This window comes from Pleuronectes platessa, chromosome 12 (assembly GCF_947347685.1).
Source record: "Pleuronectes platessa chromosome 12, fPlePla1.1, whole genome shotgun sequence".
In the NCBI taxonomy this organism is placed as follows: Eukaryota; Metazoa; Chordata; class Actinopteri; order Pleuronectiformes; family Pleuronectidae; genus Pleuronectes; species Pleuronectes platessa.
Genome location: NC_070637.1, coordinates 2,190,473 through 2,211,032, shown reverse-complemented (window position 1 = coordinate 2,211,032; position 20,560 = coordinate 2,190,473). Strand labels below are relative to the sequence as shown.

At 39.8% G+C, this 20,560-nt stretch overlaps 1 protein-coding gene across 1 annotated transcript; it reads left to right on the top strand.

The window, feature by feature from the left end:
* The first annotated feature begins 1,061 nt into the window (after positions 1–1,061).
* On the top strand, positions 1,062–19,651 carry pcca (propionyl-CoA carboxylase subunit alpha). Its single transcript, XM_053436168.1, has 23 exons — positions 1,062–1,169; positions 3,070–3,147; positions 3,404–3,451; positions 3,681–3,749; positions 4,330–4,443; positions 4,802–4,855; positions 5,367–5,498; positions 6,747–6,783; positions 7,780–7,858; positions 9,021–9,123; positions 9,703–9,797; positions 12,088–12,238; positions 12,910–13,053; positions 13,671–13,745; positions 13,937–14,005; positions 14,127–14,202; positions 14,304–14,517; positions 14,689–14,791; positions 14,908–15,006; positions 15,097–15,150; positions 15,768–15,908; positions 18,765–18,842; positions 18,954–19,651. The coding sequence occupies exons 1-23, from the start codon at positions 1,116–1,118 to the stop codon at positions 19,020–19,022; spliced, it is 2,136 nt and encodes a 711-aa protein (XP_053292143.1). The 5' UTR covers positions 1,062–1,115; the 3' UTR covers positions 19,023–19,651.
* The last annotated feature ends 909 nt before the right edge of the window (positions 19,652–20,560 follow it).

Here is a 20,560-nt window from a genome sequence, read left to right as displayed (position 1 = left end):
CTTATTAAACTCAGATAAAACAGAGGTTATAATACTTGGCCTCAAACACCTTAGAGATACATTATCTAATGATATAGCTGCGCTAGACGACATTGCCCTTGCTTCCAATGAAACCGTCAGGAACTTGGGAGTGATCTTTGATCCTGATTTGTCCTTTAATTGTCACTTAAAACTAATTTCTAGGACAGCCTTTTTCCACTCGCGTTTTTTTGCACTTCTGTCTGTCCTGGGAGAGGGATCCCCCACATGTGGTTCTCTCTGAGGTTTCTACGTATTTTTACCTTTAGTTTTTCCTTACTCTTGCTGAGGGTTAGGGACAGAGGATGTCACACCATGTTAAAGCCCTATGAGACGAATTGTGATTTGTGAATATGGGCTTTACAAATCCAATTTGATTGATTGATTGATTGACTGCGGTTTAGAACAAATATTTCACAGTTTTATTCAGACAACATGAAAAGAAACATAGCTGTCATTGACTGAACTGATGACAAAGGGCATCATTAGACGAGAACTCCGCTGATTGTTGTATTGATTCAGATTTGTGACCAACTTTTTACTGCATGGACATTCAAGTTTTGTTTGAAGGCCATCCTCCCAGCGGCCAACAATTTTCCTCAAGGTCCAAGGTATAGTTGAAACTTATAGAAGCTGCTGAGTTATTTAGAGGGCATTCCCCATCTTTACAGACTTAAACTACAAAAGTCTATGTTTGTGTCTGTCAGCAGAGACACAGTGTAGGGACACAAGAAGAGAGAGACTGGAACTTCAGAGCCTCACTTGATTTGTGGATGAGAGTCAAATGTGTGAAGAATGTTTCACAGAATTAAGACGAATAAATCGGCCTAGTAAAATGTGGATCTATTCTTTACAGTTATAATTGTATTACATCACATTGTATCTTTGTATCTTGTATATTGTTACAGAAAGCGTTGGAGAGTGTACTTTATTTATTGATTTATTTGAATATTCTATGGAAAATTGAATGAAGTTTGTCAATAAAGTTGAGGTGAAAAAATGTGAGGGGTTGACGCCTCTGTCTCTCTACCACTCTGGTCGCTGTAAAGCTCTGACGTCATGACGTTGCAGTGTTTGACCGTCACAGTGGGGGCAACATGGCGGTGCACAGCCTCTCTCCGTCTCTCAGTAGGCTGCTGTTCACCGTAAAGGTGAGTCCAGCTCGTCCAGGCTGCACAACGACAATAAAAAGAGTGAGCGACATTAGCGTCAGCAACCTATCACCTCCTCACGACGAGCACCGCAGGGTCCTGGAGGTTGTTAGCGGGACCCTGAGCACTGAGACCGAGCGCCCTCACATGAGACGCTGGGACACACAGAAGACAAGTTAATGGTGGCGAGAGGCGGTCAGAGGATGGCAGGTGTAACTTTGACGTTATCGCTAACAGACAGACATATAGAGACATGCAGAGACAGACAGACAGAAAGACAAAGAGAGAGACAGGCAGAGACAGGCAGGCAGACAGAGACAGGTTGCCCTTCAGACGGGGATATGAAAGGTTCTAGCAGTTGTGTAAGGTATGTTTACTGACCTATTGGCCATCACTTCATCACAAGGACAAGGCCCAAGTTAAATTCACTAAACACATTTGATCATTCGCAAATATATTTAATCCTGTTACTTACTGTAACCTTGTGACCACCTGTTTGTGATACTTTGTAAGGACAGCACAATAGCACAATATAAGATAGTCCTTGTATTTGCCATGTAAGGGGGCAAAGCTTCTTAGTTGCCGTGATTTCATGTCATGCCCAGTCTGACTTCTTTCTTCGTTTCCATTTAGTTAAGTTTCTTATGAAAATTAAGAAGTAGACTTCCTTATGTTGTCCAATTCATGCTCTCTGTGATACAAATTTGTAACTACACGCCTAAAGAAAGTGCCACGGATCTGTTGATAGTTCCAATATTGGAATCATTAAAATACAGAGAATACCTGGTTTGGTCAAGAAAATCTAACATGGTTTGTAAAATTACTAGTTATGAGTAGTAGTAACTGTACACAATACAGCATCTGTAGTCTGATTAAAGTATGAATGAGCTGTGTTAAAGCTCCACACTGTTTAAATTAAAGTTATGAATGTGGTTACATTTTTTAACACAGAATGTGATCAATCAAAGTCAGCAGAATGTGGACCCATGTAAAATTATTTTATATTACATATTTTGTGTTTAATCAGAAAGCTAGAATAACTTTCCTTTACAAATGAGACATTGTATTGGACGGAACTTCAAAGATAGTAGGCTGTGATGTAACAGAGCAGGCAAAATTGTGATAATGTGAGGTCATATTATATCAAATGTGAAAGAAAACAAAAGAAAAGCAAGGGCAAATCTGTCAAATATTAAAATAGTACACAGATATGACATGACACAGACAGACATCATACAATTTGACTTTCAGATAACAATTTATGTTGGAAGTGTAAAAGTGAGCTGGGCACATTCTTGCAGGTGATCAGGGAGTGTTCCATGTTAAACCATTCTGGTGTGACATCTTGAGGAATTGGTGAGGTTCAGCTTTACCTTTGATAGCTAATACAAGAAAGTGCAAATTCAGTGTTTCAAAAGATGGTCTTAACACAGCTGCGAGACATATTGCAAAACTTGAAGAATCCTAAGTGTTCCATGGCAAAATTGGATTAATGAAATGATTGAGATTTAATTATATGAACACATATTGAGTAGAAGATTGAGGAAATACCAAGGGAGGGGAGCACTACTGGCTTCATGTTAATTGAGGGTCATCATATACTGTGTAAATGACCTTTGGTCTATCTGCTATTTGGTATGGTGTACAATTTCATTTTTCTTGTATTAAATTACAAATCAATTGAATAACTTACAGTCTGAACATGCAGAAAACCAAAGTTGCTCATTTTACATCATAGTTTGGTTTATGAAAGATGTGAAAATAGGAATATATGAGGCGAGTCCGAAATGGAATTGATTAAATTTACACATACAACTCAGAGCAACCCTAATGCTACATGATAATGCAAGAGGGAAATAATGTTGTAGCCTAATACTGTGTATGTGTATGTGTTTTGCAGTATGGCTCATTCCAGTCAAGATGTTGTACATTGCACAGTAAGACTCAATATTCCACCGTGTACAACCCCAGTGAAAAGGTAAGCCATAGCTCTTTTTTCTCCTCCTGCTTCCTGTTTGTTTGTAACCGATGATGTATTCAATCTGCTGTGGAAACTAAAAAAAAACATTTCTAAATATTATCTTTGTAAGGCAATTATGCATGAAGTTGTCATTATGAAATGAGTCTGTAGGATATACAATTGTGTGTTTGTTAGTGTTCTCATCGAAACAGGGGTGTTGGAAAGAAAGTCCTTGTGTCAATGATAAACTGTGGCAATATGTTTCCCTCCACAGACCTTTGATAAGATCCTCATCGCCAACAGAGGAGAGATTGCTTGCAGAGTAAGACTGTTTAACACAAATATATGTAAATGAAACCCAGCTGATACTGTTAAAGACATAAAGACACATTCACTGAAGCTTCATCTCAGATCACCTCAGATGCAGGAGCTGTCTCTGCTACTTTCTCCATTGACAACACATTGCCACCAGTACCCATCAAAACAACTCGGAGCTGTAACTAGTGTTGAAGGTAGAGTGAAGCGGTTTTAATGTTGTATTTTTCCATCAGGTGATCAAGACGTGTAAGAAGATGGGCATCAAGACTGTAGCTGTCCACAGTGATGTAGACTCAAGTGCAGTGAGTCATAAACTTAATCCACTGTTAAATTGAATTCCAAAGATCCTTGCAGGTGGCTTTGGCCCAGAAGTTGAAGCTGTCTGTATACTGAAGGATCCTAAATGTCTGCTGCACAGCCAGTGGGTCAATGGTTTGTGATAGAAAAAGTGCTGAATTGGATAGTGGATACCCCAACAAAGCCGGATTGGACAACTCATGTTGGCTGGTTTGATTCTTCAACTGCAATCGGGGAAAACGGGGGAACAAGCAATATCGATATGTGTGACATAAATTTTAGTGCAGCATATAGGGTGAATCCGATATTTTTCCACCTTTCCCTTAAATTTCTAAAGGTTTGTAAATGAAAGTTTCTTACAAACCCTTTCGGAATAGGTTTGGCAGCTGCGACACAGTGACAGTCCTCTAAATGTTCACTAAAAGGGCTTTTTTCAACACTAAAAGGCCCAAGTCTGCACACGTCTCACTCAATCTGAAGTTTGTATTCAAAGTATTTTTTTAAGTGTAATGTGTAAAGTCTGTATCACACTTTGTACTGCTGAGATGACAGGACTTAACATCATGTATGTATGTGTGTATCTAGGTCCATACCAAGATGGCTGATGAGGCAGTGTGTGTTGGCCCGGCCCCCACCAATAAGAGCTACCTGAACATGGATGCCATCATGGAGGCCATCAGAGCGACTGGAGCGCAAGCTGTAAGCATATATTTAGCTGTTATGTATATCATGTGACTGTTGCAGAGGGCATGCAGGACATTCTGTGTACTTGATACACATGTTCATATGGTAGCTCATCTGAACAGTGAACATGTCAGTACACAGCTTCGTCAAGAGATTCGGTAAATATACAGTTAGTAATCACGTGTGAACTGCTAGGATTCCTCCATAGGAGTACAATTCATTTATCTAGTGAGCTGCTGCTGGGGCAAAATGTTTTGCTAAATTTCATGTCTACAATATATCTGGTTACATAATCTATAATTTATAAACTATAGCTGTGTGTTAGAAAGAAACACATTTTTAATTCAAAGTTTGAATTCCTTTCTCCATGCAGGTTCATCCTGGTTATGGGTTTCTCTCTGAAAACAAAGAGTTTGCAAAGCGACTGGTGAGTTGAATCGGCCAGACATCAGCTCTCTCTCAACACATGCAGTTTGCTATGATGAGTATTATACAAGTTTGAATTTTGTTTTTTTAAGTTGGGGAATGCATTTATTCCTGATTTATTCAGACGTATTTTAGTCATCAACAAATTTAAGTGAAATTTTAAAAAAACAACATGAATACTGTTGAATACTGAAGTACCTAATGACCAATTATGACCAGCCATGACTTCATCTACTATAAGCAGAAATATCCAAGGTCTACCACAAAAGGCAGCTGAAACCTGTAATGTTTCAGCTGCTAATTCAACATTTCTTCTCACTCTCTGAAAGAAAATAAGAGTTTACCAAAATGCTGAACTATTGCTTTAAATGACCATGCTTAAATCTGACTGGCTGTTACAATAGTAGTTACTACCACATGGACAATAACCCCAGTATTTTGTTGAATCTCTATGGATAATGATAGAAGTACTAGATACAAACACACTGTTCAAATCCTTGTCTTTTCCCCAGGAGGCAGAGGGCGTGGCATTCATTGGCCCAGACACCCATGCTATCCAGGCAATGGGGGATAAAATTGAGAGCAAGCTAATTGCTAAGGCTGCAAATGTCAGCACCATCCCAGGATTTGATGGAGTTGTCAAGGTATGAGCACACATACACTGCATTGCATGTATGAAAGATGAATATATTAATAGAGTATGATTGTCTATGAACACAATATTGACTAATTGTGTCCTAAAAACATTTTGAAAAAAAACCTCTAAACAAGCATATCATACCTATCTTGATAGTATGGATAGAAATCTGATGAGCATCATTCAGTCTAACTAACCGATTCCACTCCAAATGTAAATATGGTTTACAGTTTTTTCTGAAGGCCCATTTATGCTGCCTTCACATATGAAAATAGATATCTTTGCTTGTTAGGAACAGCAGCAATTCTAGTGGGGGAGAGGCACCTACCTAGCCCCAGCCAACCGAGCCAGCGGTTCAAGAATCAGCTGATTAGACATAGAGGAGAAGGGAAAACTAGAATATGGACTTTTGGGGCTTTAGTTTCAACATAGATTTGAAAATGAGTGCAGCTTTCCAGATTCACACTCACGAGCCGTCACTGGTGGTGAGGGATCTCCCACCTGGCGGTGGACTAGTGGCATAAACTTGGACTATGGGCAGAAAAGGTCTCTGGTTCGTCTCCATGGAGAAACAACAAAAAGACGAACCTGGATTGATCTGTCCAAAAATCCAAGTGGATTCTCCCTACCCTGTCTAGTGCCCCTGTGCAAGGCACCTTACTCCCCCAACATCTGCTCCCCGTGCGCCGTACATGGCTGCTCACTGCTCTGTGTGTCCTTCACCAGATGGGTTAAAAGCAGAGGTTAAATTTCCCTACCTGCATGAGTGTGCCTGTGCATGTCTGTGCATGTGTTTGGGACAAATAAATGTATCTTAATCTTAATCTTAATCTTTGATAAGGTGACTCACTAAATCTGATAAGGTCTGTCTCCTGTGAAGTGGTGGGAGAGTTCAATACTAGACAAGTTGCTCTGTCGTAACTAATGCCTTATCCAAGTCTAACTTTTCTGTTAGTCTTGGTGGTTATTTCTGTAATCTATTTCAAGTACAACTGTAGTGATCCATCAAAAATGACTATGCAAAGAGACTTAAATCAAGATTCTTAACTGTCAAGACAGGTCTTATTGATGGTATGGTCACATGTCAGTCACATCCTCTACCAGGCTCAACAGATTGTTGAAGTTGGCAGTGCATGGCAGTTGGTCACTCATGTTCATAGTTAATTTAAGTGGACCTACAGGTGAAGCATTGAAAAGGCAGATTATGGCCAGTTGTCAATTCAGTCATGAGTAACTCCTCTCTGCCCCCCCTCAGACTGCAGAGGAAGCTGTCAAGATTTCACAGGAAATTGGTAAGTCATCACTTGTCTACACACTGAAAGTTTACAATATGTGTTACTGTGTGTGAATTGATCCATGCTGAACCATATCCATCTGGCTAGAGTTTGGTTGCCTTTCCCTTAGCTTTTTAATTAATTAATCTTTAATAAATCTTCATTGGCAGTAAAAATTGCGTTTTTTTGTTATTGCGTTTTTATGTTTCTATGTTAATGTAAGCACCAATTACCAGAGCAAATTGCTTGTAGGTGTAAACCTACTTGGCAATAAAATACTTCTGATTCTGGCTGAATTATGGTTGGATTGAGATTACTCTTCTTGGCAAAAGATGAGAAGAGTCCAACCAAAGTAATTGGGGACTGGCTCTCCTGCCCACGCTGCAAAAATAATAAAATCCTAGAGGAAACATTTTAATCTGTTACGTGCTTTCTCAGAACTGTACAAAACCCTGTGGACTCAACCATTACGATGTTTGTGGTTCATTTTAATGTAAGCAGTCAAACAAGCTCTATTTCTAGGCGCAGCGATGATACCAATTGTATGAAACTATATTCCGAAAGTTGAGGGGCAATCTTAAAATCAAATAACATTTCAGAACCCTCTGTTAACCCTCTGACAGTACTGTTGGTTGCTGTATGTATATTTTTGACACATCAGATTTGGACGCATGCATTTTCCCGAGACCTACACATAATATGAAAGAAACTGAACAATTTAGGTTTTTGTGACAAAGCAATTAATTTGTGACACAGAAAAAGAAGAGTTGTATAAATCCATAAATATCACTGATGGTCTATGTAAACTGTATGGCTTTACATAGCTCTGTGTGCAGGAAGTGCAGCTCTCTGACACTAGTGTTTATTTTCCAGTGTTAAATATATTTGGGAAGACTGAGTATTCTCATGTTCATGTTGCATCTCTTTCCTGGAGGTACTAGTGGCCATATTTGTGTTGTCAAACCAAGGTGAACATTTATGTTTTTCATGTTTTTATTCTTTTGTTGTTGCTAGGCTACCCAGTGATGATCAAAGCATCTGCAGGAGGAGGAGGGAAAGGAATGAGGATATCTTGGAATGATGAGGAGACAAGGTATTGTATTCCTCTGTTTCTGCCACACCCTCTCTATATATTACCGAATAATCGATTTTTTAAAACATCTATCAAGAAAATGTACAACCATCATGCATCACAGCTTCAACAAAAGATATGAAAGTTATTCTATTTCAACACTAACAATGTCTACTACTTAAATTACTTTTATCAAAATAAAAAGGATACATCGACTTAAATAAGCATTGATTAAGATAGTGTTAGTAACTTATATAACATTAAAACAAACCTATTATTTTATTATTATTATCTACATCTCTGAGTAACATCTAACACTAAGTCAGTGTCGTGTTTTAAGTATGGCTGTCATATGGTCTTGGATTCATTAGGTCTAGCAGCCGGGGTGTGAATGAGCTGGAGATGAGAGATTGCCACTTAGCAGAGCCCAGAGTTCAGAAAATATAAGCTTAGATTACCTTTTTTTTAGGCTCAGATAGAGTTCAGAGGAAGCTACTCAGCGTCTGTACCGAGGTATCACATGTGCTTATCCAATATTCTAAAAATAATGCTTGATATTATTCATGTTTCACATAAATCTACATAAAATTGCTTAAATTATGTATTTCGTTGAAATCCACTGTTATGATGTGACATATACATTTATTGAAATCCTTAATTTGTCAAGCTATTAATTTGCCAAATTCTGGACACATCTCGAGCAATAATAAAGAAAGCAGGATGCACTTGTCTTCCACATTTTGTAGCAAAAGTGCCACAGTAAAATTCTAAGAACATGTTTTCACTTTGTTACTGTGGGTTTTTAGTGTAGCCTGATTTGATCCTTTTAACATAAAATCTACTTCACAGTAAAGTGTGCATAAACGTGAAGTGGTCAGAATTCTTTGTGAAGTCACTGTATTTTTATTACAGCTAATGTAACTGGTTACTACTAGTCTTCCTTTAGTATTCTTAAGGTTTTACCACACATGCTTCAAAATACAATTACTATTAAAAGTCTTTAGATTTTAACTTAAATCTACTTCATCCTCCTGAATTTCGGTCTCACTATCTCCTCCTACTGCTTAGATTTGTCTAAAGACCACTAGACAGACCGATGCTTGTTTCTGCAGTATTTATAACTGCTGCAATTTGTGTGTATGCATGTATCTGTGCATGTCTGCGTGTATGCACTTTTTTGCAGGGAAGGTTTCCGGTTCTCATCCCAGGAAGCAGCATCCAGCTTCGGAGACGACAGGTTGCTCATTGAGAAGTACATAGACAACCCCAGACATATAGAGATACAGGTATAAGACACATGCACACAGTGATCTAATGTCATATAATGAGCAAAGACAGTGTGAGAGGGGACTCAGTTGGCCATTTGAATGCTCAGTAATAGATTAATTGTTAATAAAGATTATTTTACAAACTGAATGTCAGTTATTTTTCTTGTTCTCTGTCTGAGAACGCATGGAACTTTAAGAGATCATGGACATATAGGATGGAATCAAAGTATATGAACCTTATAAGATGGAGCAAGTCACATTCATTATGGCTCAAAACAACCACATTTTATATGAATCAGTCAAACTTGAACTGTTAAGCCCTTTTTAAACAGTCAAGTGCAGTTTAGTGATTGACAGTTGTCTGTTATAAAGAAAAAACAAGTGTAGACCGGAATAGAACAGAATAAATATTAGATTGTGTGAAAAAATTATAAAATAGCCTTAATTTTTATGTTCATGTAAACTAGGAGAATGTGATCAGGACATGAATACCAATGGGCATTAGTTGTTGAGCTATAGTGACAAAAATAACTAAACAAATTGGTGAGTTGTGTTCTTATCAAGGAAGAGCTAGCAAACATTGTGTGCTTGTTACAGGTGCTGGCTGATAAACATGGTAACGCTCTGTGGCTGAATGAGAGGGAGTGCTCCATTCAGAGGAGAAACCAGAAGGTGGTGGAGGAGGCTCCCAGGTTAGTGACACACACTGTCTTCTTTTGACAGCTGTTTGTTTGAAATCAACAAGGGTAAATGGTCTTTTTTCAAAAGACGTGTAGAAAAACTTAATTTACAGCAGCAACTGACAACTGATGAGGTGGAAATGTAGACCAGAGGTTTAAATATACAGTTGCAATCAGAAATGGTCAACCCCCTCACCTTAATAGACATTATAGTGATGTGGATGACAGATAATGACAATAAATGACAAAAAAAACCTCATCAAACAACAAAAGATATTTATTGATGCGTATTTTAGTTATTTTGACAACAGAAGTGGACTTAACTTTGAAGTTCAAATGAAAAATGTAACTCTTTAAACACATGTGCATGTGCAGTATTATTCAACCCCCCAGCTTCAGTACTTTGTGGCGCATCCTCTAGCTTTAATAACTTCTAAAAAATGTTTTCGGTAAGTGCGGACAAGCTTCTTACATCTCTCGATTGGAATCTTTGCCCATTTTTCAAGTGCAAAAGCCTCTAGATCAGTGATGTTTGATGGCTTCCATGCTGCAACTGCCTTCTTTAAATCCCACCAAAATGTTCAATCAAATTTGAATCTGGTGACTGTGAATGCCACTCCAGGACGTTCCAGAATCTTTTTCTCAATCAAGCTTTGGTGGACTTGGAGGTTTTGCTTTGGATCATTGTCTTGCTGGAAATTCCAATGATCACCAAGGTTTAATTTGTCAACAGAAGGCATCACATTCCTCTTTAAAATGGCCTGGCATTTCTGTGAATCCATGATGCCATGTACACAATAAAGATTGCTAGTTCCTGCCGCAGAAAAACAGCCCAACATCATCTTTGACCAACCTCCATGCTGGACTGTGGGGATGGTATTCTTCTGGTCCTAAGCCTGGCCTTTCACACGCCAGACATTCCACTGGTCCATACGTCCAAACAGTTCTAGTTTGGTTTCATCAGTCTATAGAACTGTCACCCAAAACTCATTCGTATTATCCAAATTCCTCCTGGCATATTCTAGTCGACTTTTGATGTTCCTTGTGGTCAAGAGCTGAGTGTGTCTTTAAGCCGGCCATGAAGTCCTTTTTTATTCAGTGCACGTCTTATAGTTGCCACTGACGCATTTGTACCAGCCTTCATCAGGTCATCCTGTAGGTGTCTTGCAGTCACACAGGGGTTTATCTGAGTTGTTCTGACTAAGTTGCTGAGGGTCCTTGATGAAATGTTGGGCTTTCTTCCACGGCCAGGCAGGTTTGAAGCTGCTCCATCAGTTTTAAACTTCCTTGTAATGTTCCCAATTGTGTCTCTTGAAATATAATTTTTGGGGGAAATCTTCTTCTACCCAAGGCCTTTCAGGTGTGATGAAATAATCTCCTCTCTCAGCTTTTGTGGAAGCTCCTTTGTCTTTCCCATGATTTTAACTCACCTTGAATACCTTCATGGGTGGGGTTTATATATGCATCACAGCTGAAGCAAATGAAGGATCAGTATAGAGTTCCTAAAGAATTAATAATGTTTCAACTCAACTTTAGTACAAAAAACTGTCAGACAGCTTTAAAAACAACAATATTATATAGGGGTTGAATAATTGTGACATGGCTATCTTAACAAAATATACTGCTATAAACAAATACTACATCATGCATTTTCCGTGTTGATTTTGTGTATCACTCGACTCATAAAGAAGTCATCCAAAGCAGATTCTTGCTCAAGGAGCAAGATTCTGTCAACTTTAATTGATAAATCCTTAAAATCTTTGGGGGGTTGAATATTTCTGATTGCAACTGTATATCATTTTTTCTGTGCTATACTGCAGAGGAGAAAGCTACAACATACAGCTCTCATTTTCTTCAGGAGCTTAGTTATAGCCAAACTGTGAAACATTGTACCTTTCTCGAACAGCATATCCAGCACGTTAGACTCCTATTGTTGTCAGAGCTGCTGGATGTCCTAATGTCTCTGTGACATCATGAGTTTGGGTTCTCTGTCTGTCCGTCTCATTTGGCTGTGGCTCACAAGGTAGAGCACGTTTTCCACCAACCAGACTGTCAGTGGTTGGATTCCAGTCAACAATTTCATGAATAATCAGGTATACTGAGTTCCTAATAAAGTGCTCAGCAAGTCTACTTTGAATATCTTATTAGCCTGCACAATAATCAACACTAAAGATATGGCATTAAAGATAAGTTTATGTATGTATTTTAGAAAAGATAAATGGTTTTGTTGTTAATCGATGGAGTTAGCTTGTAGACTCCATTTACACAACTGAGTCTGTCTGGTGCTGTCTTTACCTACCAGCACTTTCCTGGACCCAGTGACACGGCGAGCGATGGGTGAGCAGGCAGTGCAGTTGGCCAAGGCTGTGCAGTACTCGTCTGCTGGCACTGTGGAGTTCCTGGTCGATTCTAAGAAGAACTTCTTCTTCCTGGAGATGAACACAAGACTACAGGTCAATAAGGGTTGTGTGTCTCCCTGTGTTTGTGTGTGTATACATGTGAACTATATTTGTGTTATATTCTCCTTTTAAATTAGGCCTCCATCCAGCCCGAGGGAGAGAACCATATTGTTTGTTTTATCATTTTAATCTCTTGTATACCTTCACCAAGAAGGTTATGTTTAATGTGTTTGTCTGAGTTTTGTTTGTTTTTTAGATTGTTAGCAGGATGAGGTTTAGGGAAATTTGGTGCAGATCCAAATAAAAATCAGGATCTAGTGAATTTAAATATGGTTCCATCAGGTGACTGTGGGGCCTTGGTGGAGGTATGCAATCTACTGAGTGATATTTCTAGTTGATGTTGTTATTGCTATTGCGGCTGCTGAGCAAATCTAAGAGCAGTGATGGCCCAGCTCTCTACTATAAGAAATTTAACAACAGGTTATATAAAATGCCACGTAAAGAGCCTTTTTTTTCACAGCTGTGGTGAGGAAAATAATCTTATATCTACATACAGGTTTTTATCAGAGCTTTCAACCATAGTTCAGTCATCACCAGTGCATGGAGTTTGACTACACCCATAAATAACCATCTTAATGAAAACTGAGCAAACCTGCTGATGAAGAAGCACCCTGCTATTTTGCTAACAGAAACCACTATCTTCTGTTTTTAACCTCTGACCCCAGGTGGAACATCCAATCACAGAGTGCATTACTGGCCTGGACCTGGTGGAACAGATGATCAGGGTTGCCAAAGGATACCAGCTGCAGCACAAACAGGAAGACATCCCAATAAACGGCTGGGCTGTTGAGAGTCGCGTCTATGCCGAGGTGTGTGTATATTTTTTCCAGAGTACATCCTGCTGGATATATTTCCTTAAAGCTCCTTTTAGACATTCACTTAACTCTGGATAATCTCTTCACATTCTCCAGAGGGACTGTATGTAAGAATGCAAATGCCTGAGTGAGAGCTTCTGGACTTTCTTGAGAGTTTCTCCTGCCAGTCCCCTAGTAAGAACTCTGGATAATGTCCATGTGAGCTTGTTTCAGGAAAAAGCAGGAGATCTTCGGCAGGAGTCACAGAGAGCGGTTGGGCATGTTGATGACGTTTCTAATATGCGAGGGACACAAAACAAAAAAAACTGAAAACAATGTACAACAATACACATAGAAACGTACACTGACAAAGGTGTCTAGAGCTTTGGTGATAAGGGCCGGCACCGGTGTTGATGTGCTGTAAACATAAACATGGTATCTCTGCAGTGGAATTACCACATCCCCTCCTGCCTCTGGCTGCTGCACCATCCTTTCGAAGGCTGATATCTTTGTGTTGTTGTGAACACATCTGAGCAGAGAATCTCACGCTGGGTTGTTGATGTGTGAAAGGCGAACTCCAGAGACTGTATTTTCCATTGATCCATCTGTTTTACTGTGCTTTGCTCTGGTAGGATCCTTACAAGTCTTTTGGTCTGCCCTCCATCGGACGCTTGTCCCAATACCAAGAGCCACTCAACCTCAGCAATGTAAGTTTTGATAATCTGAGATATTTGTCACATACAAGTATCCCAATCTTTTATAACCAAGTAGAGCTGCATTAGAGAAGATCATTTAAGAAAAAGTATCTCTTCACACAAAATCCACTCAAATGTTCATGAGAGACGAGCACCTGTCCTGGCAATATTAACACTGTCTTTTCTGTCCCTCGTCCTGTCAGGTCCGTGTAGACAGTGGTATCCAGGAGGGCAGTGACATCAGCATCTACTATGATCCCATGATCTCTAAGGTCTGTGAAGTAGTGATGGCTTGATTTGGAAATGTTGTGTTTCATATATTAGAAACAGGTTGTCACAACAAGAAAGCGGGTTCATGGCTCTGTAATAATTTCCTGTGGTATCTATTTGTAGTTGGTTACTTATGGAGCTACGCGAGCTGAAGCTCTTGCCAAGATGGAGGATGCTCTGGATAACTATGTTATCAGAGGTAAACCAACAAATCTTTATAATCAACAATCGCTAAGACTTATAGTCCCCTTTTGAAATCGACCAATGTTTTGTTGTTGTGGTTTTGTATGGCTTCTCCAGGTGTGACCCACAACATTCCTCTCCTGCGGGAAATTATAACCCATCCTAAATTTATCTCTGGGGACATAAGCACTAACTTCCTGCCGGAGGTCTATCCTGATGGCTTCAAGGGTCACCAGCTGGAGGTGGATAAGCGCAGGGAGCTGCTGGCCTCGGCAGCGGCGCTCTACATCACTGCTCAGCTCCGTTCACAGAAGGTCCTGGGTGACTTGAGGTGAAGACACTGGAAAGCTTACTGTCATTTTGCTACACGCCGTTGGAAAGTGATGATGATGTGATGATGAGCCATCTATGTGGTATAAATCAAGTGGATGGGTCTCCAGAGGAAGAACAAGCTCAGATGCTTTGGCTCTGATGAATTTTAAGTGAACTATGTGTTTTGCAGGGTGTCCTCCACCCCTGTGGAATGTAACCACTGGGAGCTGTGTGTGGAGCTGGGGGAGGGACTCCATGCTATGGAGGTGACCAAATCCGGAAATGTTTATACTGTGAGTATTTAATGTGCATCCATGAACAAATGAAACACATCAGTAGCTAACAAAGTGACTCTGATGGTCTCTTATGACTATAAGGAAACTAAAGTACAAAATAATGTGTCATGCAGGTAGAGGTGGATGGAGGAACGGTGGAAGTGATTGGAGAGTGGAACCTGGCCTCCCCACTGCTTCCAATCACCATCAACGGTACACACAGAATGCTCCAGGTAACACACACACTCACTCTTTGTTTGCCTCAAAGATCCGTGGTCATGACTACTGATGTAGTGCAGATCATATTTTGTCTTGTGTTTTAGTGTCTGTCCAGAGATGCCTCAGGAAGGATTGTCCTGCAGTACCTGGGCACATCGGTACGTTTCCTTACATTCACACAGTCACACAGATTATCTTGTGATGAGCAGAATGTTGCCATACAGCTATTGTGACGACTATATCAAAACAAGTTTGCTTTCTATCATTCAGTAATTCCATAAATTCCACAAATTCTAAACTAATTTGTATATATAATTGTATTTTTATACTGGAACTGAATTTCCAAATAACATTAAACTAAGTATCTGTTCAGCTTATTCCATATAGTCCATATTTATTCACGGTATGCACCCGGGCAAGACCATCCATCTTTGTTCAATCAATCAATCATATTGTATTTGTGTAGTCCATATTACCAAATCACAATTTGTCTTATAGGGCTTTAACAAGGTGTTCCCTCCAGCATAGATTTCATCCCTTAACTGATTAATAAATATTTAGAATTTGTATTTTCAAACTTATTGTTCAGATCCAAACAACAGTGAAATCAAGTGACAACACATGAGAACCTTTATCAGTGTTCACACTTTGAACAACTTATTTTCACACATGCAACACTTCTCCACGTGTAAGACCATATCTATGCTCTTTATTTTATCAGGTTTTCGTCTCATCACTCCGTCCTGTGTTAATCATATTGTGTTTCTCTGTGAAGTTTCAGTTGCGCGTTCTGTCCAAGTTGGCAGCAGAGCTGAACTCGTTCATGCCAGAGAAAGTTCCAGAAGACACCAGCAGTATCCTACGTTCACCGATGCCAGGAACAATAGTGTCTGTGTCTGTCAAGCCTGGAGATACGGTAAAACATCCTAACATATTAGACCTACACTAACTCTTACTCAGCGGTCTGTGTCAACAGTAGGTTTTTTAAAACCTGGACCAGGCGTTAGGGAAAACTCTCCATACACCTCATATTTTGCTTGATAAAGGTAAATTTATTACAAAAATGTATCACTGCAGGTAAGAGAGTGTGTGCTTTCAATAATTGTAAGGCTGTCACAAGATTCTCACTAAATGATTGAGTATCGTGGCCAAAATATTCACAATATGTGATAATGTTGGTGGTTGACTAAGTCACTAGCCTGACGTTGTCATACTCACAATTCTAGTCAGAATGTGAGTCTGATACCGATCCATTGGGCTGCGATTATGGGGCGTGTTTCAACTGAACCAGAAAAAAAAATGCCTCTTGTCTCAATTGGATAGACCTACAGCCAATCAGAGCAACGTAGTATGTGACGTCGGGTTCACACCGGAAGCTGAAGCGACGCCAAAGCGACGCTTAAGCGCAACGCCAAGCCTTAAATAACAGCTGGCTCCCATCCACTCCCATGTTAAACCTTTGTGCTGGTCACAACGGAGGCTGAAGCGCCGCGCTGCACCAACGCTGCCTGGCGCTGTGCAGCGATCGTTTCGGCGTCGAGTCTATTTTTTGCACTTGACGCGAGCGTATCGCACCAGGAAACACACTGAAAAATTATTTTAAACGATATTGATGACATATTTTATATGATATAAATTATCAAATATGCATCCCATACTTTGAATTCCCCTTCTGTTGTCCTGGAGTTTTAATTTTACCAATGACATTATTAAATGTTCCCCTCTGCCCATCCACTACAGCCACACAAGCAGTGATAAAGATAAAAAGAGAGAGAGGGGGGCTACGTATTCTCCACATAGGCTTGAGTGGAGAATACGTAATTTACCCTCGACACCCGGCATTTAACGGAGCAAACAGCGGAGAAGTTCTTCAACATGGATGACATTAAATTAATAATTGAAGTGGAGAAGTGCAGTGAGTTGTATGATCCTCGGAACATGTTGTATAAAGACAACACCAAGAAAGACAAATGTTGGGACGCTGTTGCTTAATGTTGGAGCAACAAGTAAGTATATGCTTGAATACTACTGGATCAACGTGTGATATTATTAGCGCTGCCCGGCGGTTCAGCGTTGCTTCAGTGTCCGGTGTGAACAGCCAAGCGCCGGCGCGATAGGGATTAGCGCAGCGCAGCGCTGCGCTTTGGCGTCGCCTCCGCGTTCTCTGTTCCTCTTTCAAAATGAATGCGCTGTCGATGTCTTCTAAAACAGACTCAATGGCAGCATCTACACATCTCAGCTCGCCAGCGGCAGGCATGTTTGTTGAAAACAAATTCAAACCAAGCGCACTTTGATGACGTGGTTGATTACGTTACTGTTGATCATCTGTCCATCATCAGCCCGCCCTGACAATCTGATTGGTCCGAACAATTTCTGTTCGGGCATAATTTCTCCCCAACGGAGCGACACCAGACCGAACTTCCCGACCTCAAATGTTGTGGGCGGGGCTAAGTTCGTCTGGCATCCAGGCTACTAAGTCACAATCATTTTTTAAAACATCATCGTATCAGTCTGTCATGAAGTACCAGGAGCAGAAGAGTCTATGTGTGCGTGTGTGTGTGTGTTCGCGCTCCCAGATAGCGCACCGGTCCGGGGGCTCCTCCTCCCCGCCCCCGCTCACTCGCTCAGAGAGACACAGTGAGATCAGAGCTCGTTCACATTAAGCAGCCGCTCAGTGACTGACTGACTGCTTCTTAACTATGGCAACAGTGAAAACACAGAGTTTCTCTGGTCTTAGCTGCTCAGAGATCAGCGCCTCAGCGTCTTGATCAGAGCAGAAGCTGCAGTTGGTTTTTACCGAGCTTCAGTATCTGTGTTCGCCTCCAGTCTGACCTGCTCTCGCTTTTGTTTTAATATTTCGCCAAATAAAATATATATTTTTAAGCTATTAGGCTGCAGCTATATGTTTTTATTTATTTCAAAATAGGGTACTTCTTATTTCATACATTTTCCACAAATATTGGGAGGACTCAAAATAGCCCGACCCTTGCCTGTGTATTTTGTTTGTTTGTTATTTTGTTGCTTGTCTGTTTGAGTAGCTGGCTGAAAGCAAAGAAGAAGTAGGCTTACCTTTTATTGGGAACCTAACTGTTACGGTTCATTGTTTCTGTAATAAGAGGCCTGACTGCTATGTTCACAGCAAACTTGAAAAAAAGAAAATATTAAGCCATAGTTTAACTGGACTATAGGCTGAGTCCTTGTTTACCTGAAATGTGGACTTTATAATTTTATTTTGTAGCGCCCTGTTTGGAAATGTTTTTTTTTCAATAAAATAAAACATTTGCATAAAGCAAGCCAATCCACTTTTCCATGTTGATAAGAGCATTAAAATGAAAAAAAAGATTATGGAAAAAAAAAAATGAAGGGACATTTAGAATAGATAAAAATTTGCGATTAATTAACACTCTGAGTCTCAGTCATCAGTTCTACACAAAGCCAAATGTGAAATAAGGTCATCTGCTCTAAACGGTCTCATGACAGCCTCCCAACAAGTGAGGGCTGTTGAAGCAGTGTTACCATGTGGTGTTGGGAGCTAATGGGATGTGTTCACACACTCGTTTCTCTCACCTCGTTAAATATGAAGGTTTTCTTTTCAGTCTGTTTCTCAGCAGTTTGCGATTAATTGTGATTAATTTTGAGTTAACTATGATATAAATGCGATTAATAGTGACTAAATATTTTAATCATTTGACAGCACTAGTGATTTTTATTCTGGGATTCCCCTGAATATTTAACTAGGATATATCCTGTCTTGTCATTTGTGTGTGTTTAGGTTGCAGAAGGTCAGGAGATCTGTGTGATTGAAGCCATGAAGATGCAGAACAGTTTGACTGCTGTCAAACAAGCAAAGGTAATAGTATAAAATTCTGACAGTGATAACTAGATTTTTCTACTACTATTACTAAAATAGCACATGAACAAACAGCAGCCTTAATGTTTGTGTGTCCTGCTGCGTTTCCAGGTTAAAAGCGTCCACTGTAAGCCAGGGGAGACAGTGGGAGAAGGAGATCTGCTCGTAGAGCTGGAATAAAGCGAACCTTTGATCTTTGGATATGAGACATCAGCACCAGGATGAGCCTTACTCCCCAGTGTCCACAGAGAAGATCCATGTTGGCAAACACACTGGACAATAACAGATGCTGGATTTGGTTTTGCCTGTGGTCCGTCTCCATTGTTGCCCCCAACAGTGTAGTTTCCCTGATGCTGACTCAGTTATCTGCAGTGTTAAACTGCTCTTCCACGTTAGACTCCTGCCACTTTCTCCTTGTGTAAAACCTTCTATAATTTCCGTGCATAGTGTGTTTTCTAGACCTGACTTTTAGTTTTTTGTTAAAGGGTCAGTTCACCCACATTAAACAAAAAAAACATCAGTTTGTGTGCCCAGGCTTTGAGACATCTGCATCAGTGAAGTCTGCTGCCACTTCACACTATGGGAAGGGACCCTTTTCAAACGGTATTTTTCAAAGAAAATTCTATTCACCTCTATTGAATTGGATTGCAGCAGAAATCTCAGATCAGATCAGAACCTCACGGGAGAAAACCAAGACCATTTGTGTAGTTGATATCTTTCGAGGTAAACTATCTGCTGTCATTTGGTTGAACTGACACTAAAACACAGTATATACAACAAATAAAGTGCTCCTTCTTTTCACAACTCTATCTGTGACTGTTCTGTGTGGCTGCATCAGAAACAACACTTGAAATAAGAGAGGAGGTGACACAGAAAATGAGTTCAAACTTAGCCAGCCAACCATGTCATTGCCTGCATCTTCCCTTTGGCCTCTGCTGACTGATCTGGTCACATAGTAACTCTGGTTCTCTGAGAGATGAGACTTCTCTCTAATGTTCCATATTTCATAAAGCCAGGGTTAATACAGTGCCACAATCTCTTTAATATGTGAGGAGCAGGATTGTATTCTATTCTGGATTGAACAGATTTACTGGAACATCTGATAAGGAATTACAATATGCAGTCTAGTCTAGGAGTCAAAATAAAACAGTTGATAATACAGTCGTACATTAAATAGACCTGACTTCAGCTAAATGTTTATATAAATATTATCTAATTTCCTGCTCTGATTCACTCACTTGATCTATTTTATGGATTTTATAGCAGCCTCAGTCTAACTTATGTAGACATGTGCAGGTGCCTGTTTCTTAACTTATCCTTAAAGTTTTTTAGTGTAGAAAAGCAGAAACTGTATCACAATACAGGATTGTGACGGACGACATCATAGACCACTGTTATGTTATTATGTAGTAGTTACACTATATGAATAATTTGCTTTAAAGGAGAATCTGAGATCTTTCTGTAACATTTCATCAGGACAAAGACCAAAACAAAGAGCAGAGAAGAAAATGCTGTTTAATTATTAGACCAATCTGATTGTTATATCTGAATCCCGTTAACGAGTACATCTTTCTCTTCTGTTGCATTTCAAACTCCAAAATGTAGCATTAGACAAGGTTATTTAAAAAAAAAAATCACTCTGAGCCTCAGTCACCAGTTCTACATAAAGCTAAATGTGAAATAAGGTAATCTGCTCTAAACGGTCTCATGACAGCCTC